At 35.7% G+C, this 12,736-nt stretch overlaps 1 protein-coding gene across 4 annotated transcripts in view; it reads left to right on the forward strand.

Annotated features, from left to right (window-relative positions):
* HLTF (helicase like transcription factor) overlaps positions 1–12,736 on the forward strand; it is a 50,835-nt gene that overhangs the window by 3,709 nt on the left and 34,390 nt on the right. For all 4 annotated transcript variants that reach the window (XM_049867264.1, XM_049867265.1, XM_049867266.1 and 1 more), the window contains 7 exons: positions 1,779–1,945; positions 3,616–3,749; positions 4,277–4,374; positions 5,992–6,066; positions 6,217–6,408; positions 8,808–8,903; positions 11,404–11,476. In XM_049867264.1, the coding sequence (XP_049723221.1) occupies positions 1,779–1,945; positions 3,616–3,749; positions 4,277–4,374; positions 5,992–6,066; positions 6,217–6,408; positions 8,808–8,903; positions 11,404–11,476 (835 nt within the window). The remainder of the gene's footprint in view (positions 1–1,778; positions 1,946–3,615; positions 3,750–4,276; positions 4,375–5,991; positions 6,067–6,216; positions 6,409–8,807; positions 8,904–11,403; positions 11,477–12,736) is intronic.

Consider the following 12,736-nt stretch of genomic DNA (forward strand, 5'->3'; position numbering starts at 1 on the left):
CACAAGTTCTGGTCACTCTTGTGTTATTTCTGCTTTTGTCTTCAATCCAGAAATGGTTTTTCTTTTTTCTAATTATTTCCTGAATTCTATTGGTTCTTATTTTATATCCATCTCTTGCCTAACCATGTAATTTCTATGCTTTTCTATTTCTGATTTGTTCTATTTTTTTTTAACTTATGTTGTTTTCTAAATTACTTTAAACAATGGTAAAATATTAGGTTATGGTTTTCTGCTGTGTTATTACTCTGAGCACAATCACTATTTGATATCAGAACAATCTTTATGACATTGGTAATCTAATAAAAATGTGGTAGGCCGATTAAAAGTCATCAGCATTTAATTTCTTCATTTTTTAAAAAAGGTGTGTTGTTTATTTTATATGTAATGCTGATGAAAAGTCATTAGCATTTAATTTCTTTATTTTTACAAAGGTGTATTATTTATTTTATATGTAATACATGTTCATTATTTTAAAAAATGGCTAAAAGAAAAAAAGAATTAAATCACCCTAACACCTACCATTCAGAACCATACCTTATTCACATTGATGTTTCTTCCACAATTTTCTCTGTGTGCATGTAAATTGCAATCATATTGTATATTAATAAAAATGAGGTCATATTATCCTACTATTGTGATTATCTCTTTCTGTTAGGTCAAATACAAACAGCTTTGCAAGTGGGTCTTCTAGGGAACCACCAGACTGGTCAAATAATGATAATTCTTTGGGAATGAGACTTTCTTTTTCGTTGCAGAAAGTGTATAAGACACATTTGCCAATTCAACACTTTTAACGTGTATAATTCAATACATTGATCATATTCATGATATTGTGTGACCATTTACCCCTGTCTTTTTCCAAATTACTCTGTCACCATTAATGGAAACTCAGTGCCTGAGAGTGAGACATTGAAAGAACTTTATCCATTCTGCTTCCTCTAGTCCCTGTCAGGCTACGTCAGGAATGCCAGTAGGCTTTTATTCTTAAAGGCTACCGTGTAGTTGGAGAGCAGGGGATGGGACTATGGCACTGATAACTCAGTTATTTTTCTTGAACTAATGCTATTCAGGTTGTCATAAGCCTTTTGCTAGTTTCCAGAGTTGCTTTTATGGAAGAGAAAGTTCTTGGAGGTCCTTACTTTGCCATCTTCAATGATAACACTCTTGGGCAACTTTCAGTCACGTGAAATCAGAGAATGGCATTAATTGAAGGCAGGATATATTTTTCTTATTCCAGTTCTTGTCTGCCTTATAATTAACACCTTTATTTTTCACTTTTAGATTTTGGAAAACTGAGGCTGAGGAACCAGGCTGCCTGGGTTCAGATCTCAGCTCTGCTCATAACTTTATGACCATGAACAAGTTACTTAACTTTTCTATGCTTTAATTTCTTCATCTGTAAGATGGGGATAATGATAGTAACTGCCCTACAAGTCTGTGAGGATTTAACAGGTCAATCCATTTAATGTACGTAGAATAATGTTTAGCATATAGTAGGCACTCAGTAAAGGTTTGCTGTTTTTCAGAAGTTGTGATATTAGAAATTTTAGATAGTGTAAATCTGTGAGCTTTTAGATATCAGGAATTTCTTAACTTCCCAATGAATGTAAATTAGAAAAGCACTATAAAAAGAATTACTATAAAATATATTCTTTAATTTTTCTATGGTTTGCTTTCAAGAAAAATGCTTTTCTTATATGATGTTTATCAGTAAGCATTAAAAAATAGATAAAATATGATGAAGTAAAGTGTTAACTTCTGCTCATTATTTTTGTTAGGTTAATAATAATGAAATGGTTGCTTTACAACGAGAGCCTAATAACCCCTATGATAAGAATGCGATTAAAGTAAACAACGTGAATGGAAATCAGGTTGGCCATGTTAAGAAAGATCTTGCAGCTGCTTTGGCCTATATCATGGACAACAAGTTGGCTCAAGTTGAAGGGTAATGTACTTTGAGAGTTTAGTTTTAATAATTGGGGATTGGTAGTTAACTCTGAACTTGTTAAGGCTCCTTGCTAGCGCCTGTGTAGGTACTCTAAAAACATTTTTAAAAATTGTGATAAATCTATAAAAACCCTCTCCTTGTTTATCGACATGGTTAGATTCCAAAGACCAGGTTGTTAAGCAAAATCAGTGTTACGTGAAAGTGGAGGATGACCAAATCAGCTGACAAAACGGAGGAGGACTACATCATTGCATAACTGCCAAGCTGCATCATTACATAACTGCCAAACCACTGGAAATCATGGCCCAGCCAAGTTAACACAAAACCTTAACCATCAAAGCCAGCATTGCTCTTGCCTCACACCTTGGCATTCGTTACTACCAGGCTTATGTTGTTAATGTGCAACATAGTTGGATAGTAGCTTTTTCTACTAATGTCATAAATGTGAATGTTGGATAACAAGGTAGTCGATAAGTGAGGAGGTGTGTAACAGATCATTTGCCATTTTGACATTTTTTACACGTACCATTCAGTGACATCAGTTACGTTCATCATGTTGTGCAACCTACATCACCTAAGAACTTTTATTACTGCACCTTTAGTATGTATTTAGTAAGTGTTTTCATCCTCTCTTAAGTCTCCACTACTCCAGCTATGAAACAGGTATCCTCTCACTTTCCTACTGGAGAAATATAGACTTTGGTTCAAATATTAGGAAATCCATACGTCTCTCAAAATCTTTGGTTACATAGGCTTGGGAGTCTGGAAGTGTTTAAATCAGGGGTTATAAACTGGCAGCCTGTCATCAGATGTAGCCAAGTTTCAGCTGGCACAGTGTTAAAACTTTTTTCATTCATTTTAGCATTCAAATATCAGGGTGTTTCTCATTTTATATGTATTAGCTTTTCTTTCTAAACGTAAAATGTATTTACAGAGATTTTCTCTTGACAAATGGGATATCTGGCAATGGTAGACCCTCATTCCCACGTGGCATCAGTTGACTGGAGCTGAGTAGCAGCTGTTTGTTGGGATGGGGCGCACATAAACTTTCTAGTTTCACCACTTCTTTTTTTTTAAACTCTGAGCCTCTTTAGTTATCTTTTTTTTTTTTCAAGGCATTTATGTTTCTGATCTCTTCAAATATTTGGAATATTTAGGATATGAAAAGGTGAGTTTGGATGGTAAACTGCTTAGCTGTGTCTTCCTTTACTTGTTTTCTCCTTTTTAAATTCAAGTTTTTAAGGTATTGAGAATAAACTTTTAATGAATTGTGCATCAGAAATAGTTGTTATGAAGCATTTCCCATTCTCCCAGCACAACTGGTTTGCTGTCTTTGGTGGCCCTATTAACCAAAGCTGTTATCCTCTTATACTGTTTTACCTATCTTATAATCTTTGTCACAGGCTATGCTTGTATTTTAAAATTGCTTTATCCTACTTTCTCAGTTTCTTCTGGCAGTCTGTTCTTAAAATCTACTATTTTCTGGTTGTTGTTGATTCTATTCCCTGTCCTTTTCCTCTTTTTCTGGTCTGTCCAACCTAGTTCCTTTTTATTTTATTCGCATGCAGCATTTGAATGGTACACTTAGAATATTTAACAGATTCTCAATGGTAAAAAAAAAATTCACACTTCTAATTTCACACTTTTTTCTCCCCAAAATACAATAGGGTAGTTCCTTTTGGTGCAAACAATGCTTTTACCATGCCTCTCCATATGGCTTTTTGGGGAAAAGAAGAAAATAGAAAAGCAGTTTTAGATCAGCTGAAGAAACATGGATTTAAACTGATTCCTCCACCAAAAAGTAAGTTTAGGGTTTTGTTGACTATTATTTTGATTGTAAAACGTTTATTCTCTTAAGTAATACTTTGAGTTTGGTTGGCCAAACTAATTTGGGGTAAAGGTTCCAAGTTACAACTTTTTTTTAGGCATCTCTTTAAGGAAATTCCAGATTTATTGTTTTAACTCTTTATTTTCAAATAATTAAAGGTTCACAGGGAGTTGCAAAAACAAACAAAAACATTTGCTGGAAGGTGTCCTATATACCCTTTACTCTGTTTCTTTTGGTGGTAACATCTCTAAATCCTGAATTTTCAGCATTCTTACTGATAAATTATAGACAAGAAGAAAAGGATTGTTTGGCAAGAGTTTGCTCAAATAACATGGAATTATTTTAATACTTTTTTTTAATGGTTTAGGATTTAGCTTTTTTTTTTTTTTTAAAAGACCTATTAAGGGAATTTTTAATATAGTTTATTATGTAAGTTTGAAAACTACTTAATGCAAAAAATGCCTATTTCGTGATTTTGTTTTCGTTTTGTAAACTAACAGCTTTAGGATTCAGTGTGGAAAGTGGTTGGGGCTCTGGAAGAGCGGGACCAAGCTACAGTATGCCAGTTCACGCTGCAGTGCAGATGACGACTGAACAGGTGTGCTTCTCTTTTATTTTGTAATCCAAATTTGAATTGAAAATGTTGAGGGTCGAGGTGTTAAAAAGGAAAAGGCAAATATGTATATGCAAATATTAACGATCTTCGTACATGTTGTTAAGTTATAATTGTAGAATAGGGTACATACATATTTGTAAACGTTTATGTAAAAAGAAGGAGGTGATAAGGAAATATATTCCGTACACACGTATTTATACATACATAAAGACACATGACTATATGTGGGATGTTTTTCTATTTTTTGAAATTTTTACAATGTAAAAATGAAATTTTTTATAGTATTAATTTTTTTAAAAAGTAATTCTTGAAACTTCCTGTTATTTTTCTTAGTCATTGTTAAAAGGGCTTGAGTCTGTGTGTGGTGGGTAAGCCTCAAGTTACTTCTAATTTTTTAGACCTGGCTTGATTTCTTCTAGACTGCTGCTGTATGTTTAAGTCCTAATTTATAAAAGTATAACACATACTTGTTGCCATGAAATTGAACTCAGTCAAGTTAAATAAAGAAATTAGTGTAGCACTGAAATCATCCTAATACCTTATACCACATAGTAAGTTTCTGTTGCAGTAGTAACAAATGGAATGTCATTTACTGAAAAAGATTCAGTTGCACCTGGTAGCATAAACCAAATGGTTTGAATACCACTAATAGAATCACAGAACTGCTCTGACAGGGATCACAATAGAGGGTCCCGGACAGAGCTGGAGAAAAATGTAGAACAAAATTTTAACTCGTATAAAAAGACCCAACTTACTGGCCTGACAGACTGGAGAAACCCCGTGAGTATGGCCTCCGGACACCCTTTTAGCTCAGCAGTTAAGTCACTCCTGAGGTTCACCCTTCAGCCAAAGATTAGACAGGCCCATAAAACAAAATGAGACTAAAGGGCACTGCAGCCCAGGGGCAAGAGCTAGAAGGGAAGAAGGGACAGGAAAGATGGTAATAGGGAACCCAAGGTCGAGAAGGGAGAGTGTTGACATGTTGTGGGGTTGGTAACTGATGTTGTAAAACAATATGTGCACTACCTGTTTAAGGAGAAACTCTGGTGGTGCAGTGGTTAAGAGCTACGGCTGCTAACCAAAAGGTCTGCAGTTCAGATCCACTAGGTGCACCTTGGAAACCCTATGGGGCAATTCTGCTTTGTCCTTTAGGGTCAATATGAATCAGAACCAACTCAATGAGTTTGGTTTTGGTTTAGTTTGTTCTGTAAACCTCCATCTAAAGTACAATTAAAAAAAAAAAGGAATCACAGAATTTCAACGGCAGAAGGAACCTTAGGCACAATTTAAATTTAATTCATCCATTTCCATTTCAAGATACAAGGCCATGAAAGTTAAATGTCTTACGCAAATTTAGATACAGGTTGACATGTTACAGAGCTGTTACAGAAACCCAGAACTTAACACTATTTGTATTCTTTTGACTGTAATGCAGTTACCTCTTAACACTTGAAACACCTATTGATTGTATCTTTAATGAACAATATGTGTCCCAAAGAAAAGTTTATTTTTGCTGTCTGACTCTTTTAGTTGCATGATTTAAAATCCCTGAAATAAGTGTAATTATTACTTTAATTGGTTTGTTCTTGTTTATTGCAGCTTAAGACAGAATTTGACAAATTGTTTGAAGATTTGAAAGAAGATGATAAAACTCATGAAATGGAACCAGCTGAGGTATCAGGCACTATTTCTTTTTGAAATTTTAAAATATGCTGTTACTCTATACATTTTCTATTATAAGATCAACTTTTTTTTTCAGGTTCTGCATGTGGAAAGAGAAAGGACTTAGGATATTTCTATTTATGATATTTCTATTATTTGTAGGCTATTGAAACACCATTACTTCCACATCAAAAGCAAGCCCTGGCTTGGATGGTTTCACGGGAAAATAGTGAAGATCTTCCACCCTTCTGGGAACAGCGAAGTGATTTGTACTATAATACCATAACAAATTTTGCTGAGAAGGACCGACCAGAAGATGTCCACGGAGGAATTTTGGCTGATGATATGGGTTTGGTAAATAAAAAAATTTTTTTTCTGTTTGGGGCTAGATATTACTTTCATTGTAGAATGCACTTTTCCCTATGGTTTTCACTTAAAACATTGCTGGACTATGTGTGTGTGTGTGTGTGTGTGTTTTGAGATTTGGTTATGGTACAGTTAAAATAATTAGGTAGCTGTAAACATGTCTTCCTCAATTTTCTTTGCTCTTTCATATTCAGGGAGACCTGTCTTTCATGAGTTTTCTTTAAAAAAGATCATCTTTGGTGAAATTGTGCTTGTATTCTCTAACAAATATTGTTATATGTGGAGTGTTAAATATATGTATTTATGATTCCTGGTGGCAGAGTAGTTAAGTGCTCGGCTGCAAACCAAAAGTTTGGCATGTCGAATCCACTAACCACTCCTTGGAAACCCTATGAGGGCAGTTCTACTCTGTCCTATCAGGTCTCTATGAGTCAGAATCAACTCAGTGGCAGTGGTTTCAGAAGCGGGCGTGATTCCTTATATCAGCAGGTTTTATATTTTTCAGCCTCAGACCTGTGTGCACTCTTAAAATTTATGAAAGACCCCAAAGAGCTTTTGTTTTTGTGGGCTGCATCGATAATTATTGTATTGGGAAAGAAAAAAAATTAACTTCAAAATAACAGTAATAAATCCATTACTTGTTAACATGAATAATATATTTTTAAATGAAAATGTATTTTCCAGAACAAAAGCTATTTTAGTGAGGAGAGTGGCCATATAGGACTTTCCATAGTGTACTCTGTTCCATTAAAACTCATTGGTGTATCTTGCAGTTGGAATGATTATTTACCCATGCCTGATTTTGTGGCATCAGATGTAGCTTGTTTGGAAACTCTTGGTTCACTGAGTTACGCAGATCTGCCACATGTTGATGCAAAAATTAACATGCATTAGTATCACCTTTGATCTTAAATTCTAGAAAAGCATTTCCATTTTAGGAAGCTGCTGCATCATACTGTCGTGTATAAGTTTTCCAACATTTTCATTGTCTCTTGAAAGCTCAAGTCATTGGCTACAAATAATGTCAGTTATTTCCCTTGAAGGTGACAGTCTGGTTTTGCTCATTGCCAGTAAAATGTGTGCTTCATACTCAATCATGAATAACCACAGCTGCTAGACATTTTTTAAAGTAAGATAAAGGTGTTGCATGGAAAAAGTGGCTCGTGAGCTTGCAACTCAGTCTCGCAGGTGATTTTTCTCCAGACAACCCTCATATGCAACAAAAGTATTTTATGTGTACTTCCCATTTTGTTATAGAGAATATTAAAAAGACAAGTACTTAAGGGTTGATATTTAATAAAATTAATATGTACTACATCAAGGTCATTCTTAAGTGAAACAGGCTTTGTCTTTTTTTTAAATCTCCTTTGAGTTTATAGCAGTTAAGAACCTGATGACAGTAGTTCAGTGCCAACTGCTGTGTATCAGAACTGCTAAGGCAGCAGCAGTTTTATCTACTATTGATTTGTATAGCATTAGTGTAGATGTCAAAACAAGTAAGGTCTTAGTAGTAGTATGAAGAGGAGCCCTGGTGGTGCAGTGGTTAAGTGCTCGGCTGCTAACTAAAAGGTTGGCAGTTTCAACCCACCAGCCACTGTGAGATATAGATGTGGCAGTCTGTTTCCTTAAAGATTACAGCCTTAGAAACCCTGTGGGGCAGTTCTGCCCTGTCCTGTGGGGTCACTATGAGTCAGATTAGACTCAATGGCATTTTTTTTTTTTTTTTTTTTTTAGTATTAAGAAAATACTTTTGACCTCACATAACCCTGAAAGGCGTCTGGGGGCCCCCAGAAGCCCATGGACCACACTTTGAGAACTGCTGCTTTATGCTACTTGAAAATTGCTAGATTCTTATTTCTGTATTGCTAACAATAAATTTTCTACAGAAAATATTGCATAATTACTTGTTTCCACTTAAATGCGTAAGAAACATTGTCGTCTTTATGCTTTACAGATAAGTTAGGCCTTTAGGTTTGGTATTTAAATCAGATGTAATAAAATGATCATCTTATATGTATGTTGCAGTTAACTAATCCTAAATTAGCTCTGAACTTCGTGGTAAGCTAGTAATTTCATGATAAAATGAATAGTTCAGAGTGTTAAATGAATCTTAGAACAGCAATATTTTAATATAGTGACATTTCTCAGAGGTGTTCATGGTATTTTATATATAAGTCATTTAATAATTCCCAGTAGTGCAGTGGGGAAAACATTTCCTAACTCAGTCAATGTAGTGCTCATTTTTTATTAATATGTGTGTTACTTTATATAACGATCACTATAGCCTGTAGTCTTGAATGATACTAGATTATTTTTAAATTGCTTTTGGAATGTTTTCTGGTCAACTAGGTTTTAGAATCTGACCATCTTTTTAAAACATTTTAAAGGGAAAAACTCTTACAGCCATTGCTGTAATTCTTACCAATTTCCATGATGGCACACCCCTTCCTGTTGAAAGAATTAAAAAGAATCAACTGAAGAAGGTAAGGTATTAGTAAGTGCATTTCTTTTGAAGCTTCTTATATGCTGGGCAACCTTGTAATTTTGCCATTAAAAAATACTGGCCAAAAATATTGACAATATCGACTGTTTGCAGAGATGTGGTGAATGGCCTCTCTTACAGGTTGCTGGTGAGAGTGAAAGCTGGTAGCACCTGCTAGAGGGCAGCTTGATGATGTGTGCTAAGAGACTTAAATGTATTTATAATCTTAACACAGTAATGCTATTTCTAGGAAACTATCTAAAGAAGTGATCAGAAATTCTTTTTTCCCCCAAAATATATGTACAAGTTTTTTGTTTTTTTACTCTTACCAGCATTATTTGAAAGGCAGAAAATTTGAAATCTCTCTCACTAGGACATCAGTTAAATTATGATATAGCCATGAAACTTAATATCAGGAAACCACAAAAATTCTACTTTCGAAGAATACTCATTTTGATGTTTTTTAATTAAAAAAAAAAAAAAACCCAGGTATAAATCATTTTGTAAATAGAGTTGTTCTTTATTATTCATGAATTCCATATTTGTGAATTAGTCTACTTGCTACAATTTATTTGTAACCCCAGAATCAATACTCTTGACACTTTTGCAGTCATTTGCGAATATGCACAGAGCTGCAAGTAATTTCCAGTTGCGTTGTTGTCAGCTCTCATACTGTAAACGATATATTTAGTGCCACATTTTTTTGCATTTTTGTTGGTTTCACATTTAAAATGGGCTCCCAAATGTAGCGCTGTATCGTATTCCTAAGTACAAGACAGCTGTGATGTGCCGTGTGGAGAAAATGTGTGTTAGATAAGTTTTGTCGAGGCATGAGTTATAGTACTGCTGCCTATGCGTTCAGTGTTTATCAATCAACAATATATATTAAATAAGGTGTGTTTACTCAGAAACAAAAAAAATGTTATGTATTTATCAGTTGATGAAAATATTGTTATCAGAAGCTTGCAGGAACCTGGCCCTGTATTCCTCCAGGGAGCAGTAGTTCAGTTATTTGTTAATTCAGTGTTCGTGCTGACTTTATAGAACGTAACTACCGCAAATAATGAGAATTTCCTATGTATGTTTATGTGTGTCTAAGTAAGATTACTTACACACTGTATGTACGAAAATGTTAATAATTTTCTCCAGGTGTGTTAGTCTGGCTCCAGAGAGGTAAAACCAGTAAAGCTTATAAATATAAATATATAGAGAGATTTATATCAAGGAAATGGCTCACGCAGTTGTAGAGGCTGGAAGGTCCCAAGTCCTTGAGTCAGGATAGAGGCTTCTCCTGATTGATGTAGCTGCAGGGGCTGGTGAACCCAAGATCCAACAGGTCGGAGAGCAGGGCTCTTGCTCATGGACTGTGAAGATGGATAAATCCCAAGATAAGCAGGCAAGGCTGTAGGAAAGCTGCTAGCTCAAGTCCCAAGAACTGGAGGTCAGACAAACGGGAGCCAGCTGCAGGATCCAGCGCGAGCCAGAAGCCCCTGAGCCTGACCAGAATGTCCGCTTACATTTGATGCAGGCCACACACCCAAGGAAGCTCATTTGAACTGATCCTTCATCCCATCATGGGGGCGGTCACATATCAAATCTCAACAGGGAAGTGATCACAACATTAAGTGACTGCCAAAACACTGAGCATCATGGCCCAGCCAAGCTGACACACAATCTTAACCACCACACCTAGTGATGGGAGTGTGGGTGACTTTTCTTTGTATGTAACTTATGTATACTTATATACATAAGTTTTTTATACTCGTGTGTATATATATATATGTGTATATATATATATACACACACAATAAAATTAATTTGTTTTAAATTCATGTAAATTAAATATAATGAGAAAGATAAATGTTACTAGGAAGGAACACTTATCCATCGTTCTTCCTTAAAATCCAAAGAGCTTAAAGTAGGAAATAACCAAAAATATGTATGCAAAATACCTCTTTTGGACTTTTTAATAACTTCACATTTTTTGGTTTTCAGAGAGGGTGCGCATCAGTTGCCTGCCACAATGTACTGAGATTCTGTTTCATTAATTTCTGCACTTAGTGGCATTTCCTTCTTTCCACTTTCACTGGGAGTTAACTCAGTTATGTCAGATTCAGTTCCCTATCCCACGAGTCCCGTTCTTTATAAGTTTTTCCCCCTTCACTTAATTCATCCTTCCCATTGCTCCAGAATGGAGTAGCAGTTTACATAGTCTTTATCATGTAGGAGCCTCTACCCTGGGTGGCACAAATTGTTAAGCCCTGGGCCGGTAACTGAAAGGTTAACAATGTGAATCTGCCCAGAAATGCCTGGGAAAACACCCCTGGAACTGCTGCGGAAAGATCACAGGCATTGACAGCCCCGAGGAGCACAGTTCTATTCTGAAACACGTCACGTTGCCATGAGTTGAAATTGGCTCAACGAATATAAAGTGGGTTGAATTTTTAAATTTATATAAAACTGACAGCAGTACCATGTAAGAATTATGTCTGTTTCTCCAGGAATGTAATGTTAACAGTGAATCTGTGAAACTTGAAGGAAATACCAGTGAAAAAGCAGATGGACTAATCAAAGGTAAACTTTAATTTTGAACATGACTCAATATCTGATTTAGATTTTTTTGCTCTGATGGTTTTGTACTAGAGAAATTTAGGGTATCTTTCTAAAGAATCTCACAAGGACTGTGATGAAAAGTTACATCGAGGAGGTATGATGTTTGCGTTGGGTGGTAGAGCTCCAGTCAGAGAGCTGTGGGAAAGCAATTTTGGTTGAGAAAAAAAAATCCCATGAGAAGGCAGTAAAGAAATATAGCACGTTTTATTTTGGGATTTTAGAGTAGGTTATGGTGTTTGTAATATAATGTGCAGGGATCCCTTTATCCGTTACTAGATAAAGATATAAAGATAGGTTACAGCCAAATTCTGAAGTCAGAAGAGAAATGGAATCAGATTTCTATTTAGCAGTTATATGATCTTCTCAAAATTACTTTTTGAAAATTGATTAGAACAGAGCAAGCTGGAAAAGGTTTTAAGAATAGTAGGTGAAGAATTGAAAGCACACCTGTGTGCTATTGTTGTGCTCAGTTTGGGCAAGGAGATGTAGGATAGTAGTTGGAAACGGAGGTTGAGTTGAGGGTGTTTGTGTTTTAGTTATTCATTTAGTTTTTTGGTTGTAAGAAGGACGTCCGTGGCTAGGAAGAGATGAGGGTACAGTGGAGAGGATGATTGGTGGGCATGTGGGAGGAAATGTGATGAAGACAATAGTTAGATGAATTGGAAGGGGACATCTTCCCTGCTTCAGAAGGAAAGGAAGTACGGTTGAAGAAGGTTACAGATAAATGAGGAGATAAAGACAGGGAAATTGGAAGTCTATGGAAGGTGGCATTTGATTTTCTTTGTAACGTGAACTAAGGTGTGTGCTGGGAGTGAGAGTTGGAATCCAGGCAAAGGATCATTCTGGCGAGTGGGGAGGGAGACTGAACAATGATAGGTAAGAGTTGCTGAATGACACAAGGCCACAGCTGAGATTTGAAAATGTGAATTTATAATACCACTGATTTGTGGTTCTGTTATTTTTTTCAGCAGCTGTCAGCAGTCTTGGTACTGCAGGAAATTCAGCCAGTGTGGGAATTGACTGCACGGGACAGACTAGGTCACAAGAGATTGAAGAGCTTTCTAGTGAGAAAATACTAGATTAGGAAACAGAGTGGGTGGCTGATTAACTGAGAAAACAGGGAACTTGAAAGGAATGAAGTCTTAGGAAAGTTGAAGAACTACTGAAGTAGAAAACCAAGTTATTAAGAGAAGTACTGTTAGTTAAGATAATTTATTAATA

This window comes from Elephas maximus, chromosome 23 (assembly GCF_024166365.1).
Source record: "Elephas maximus indicus isolate mEleMax1 chromosome 23, mEleMax1 primary haplotype, whole genome shotgun sequence".
Taxonomy (NCBI): Eukaryota; Metazoa; Chordata; class Mammalia; order Proboscidea; family Elephantidae; genus Elephas; species Elephas maximus.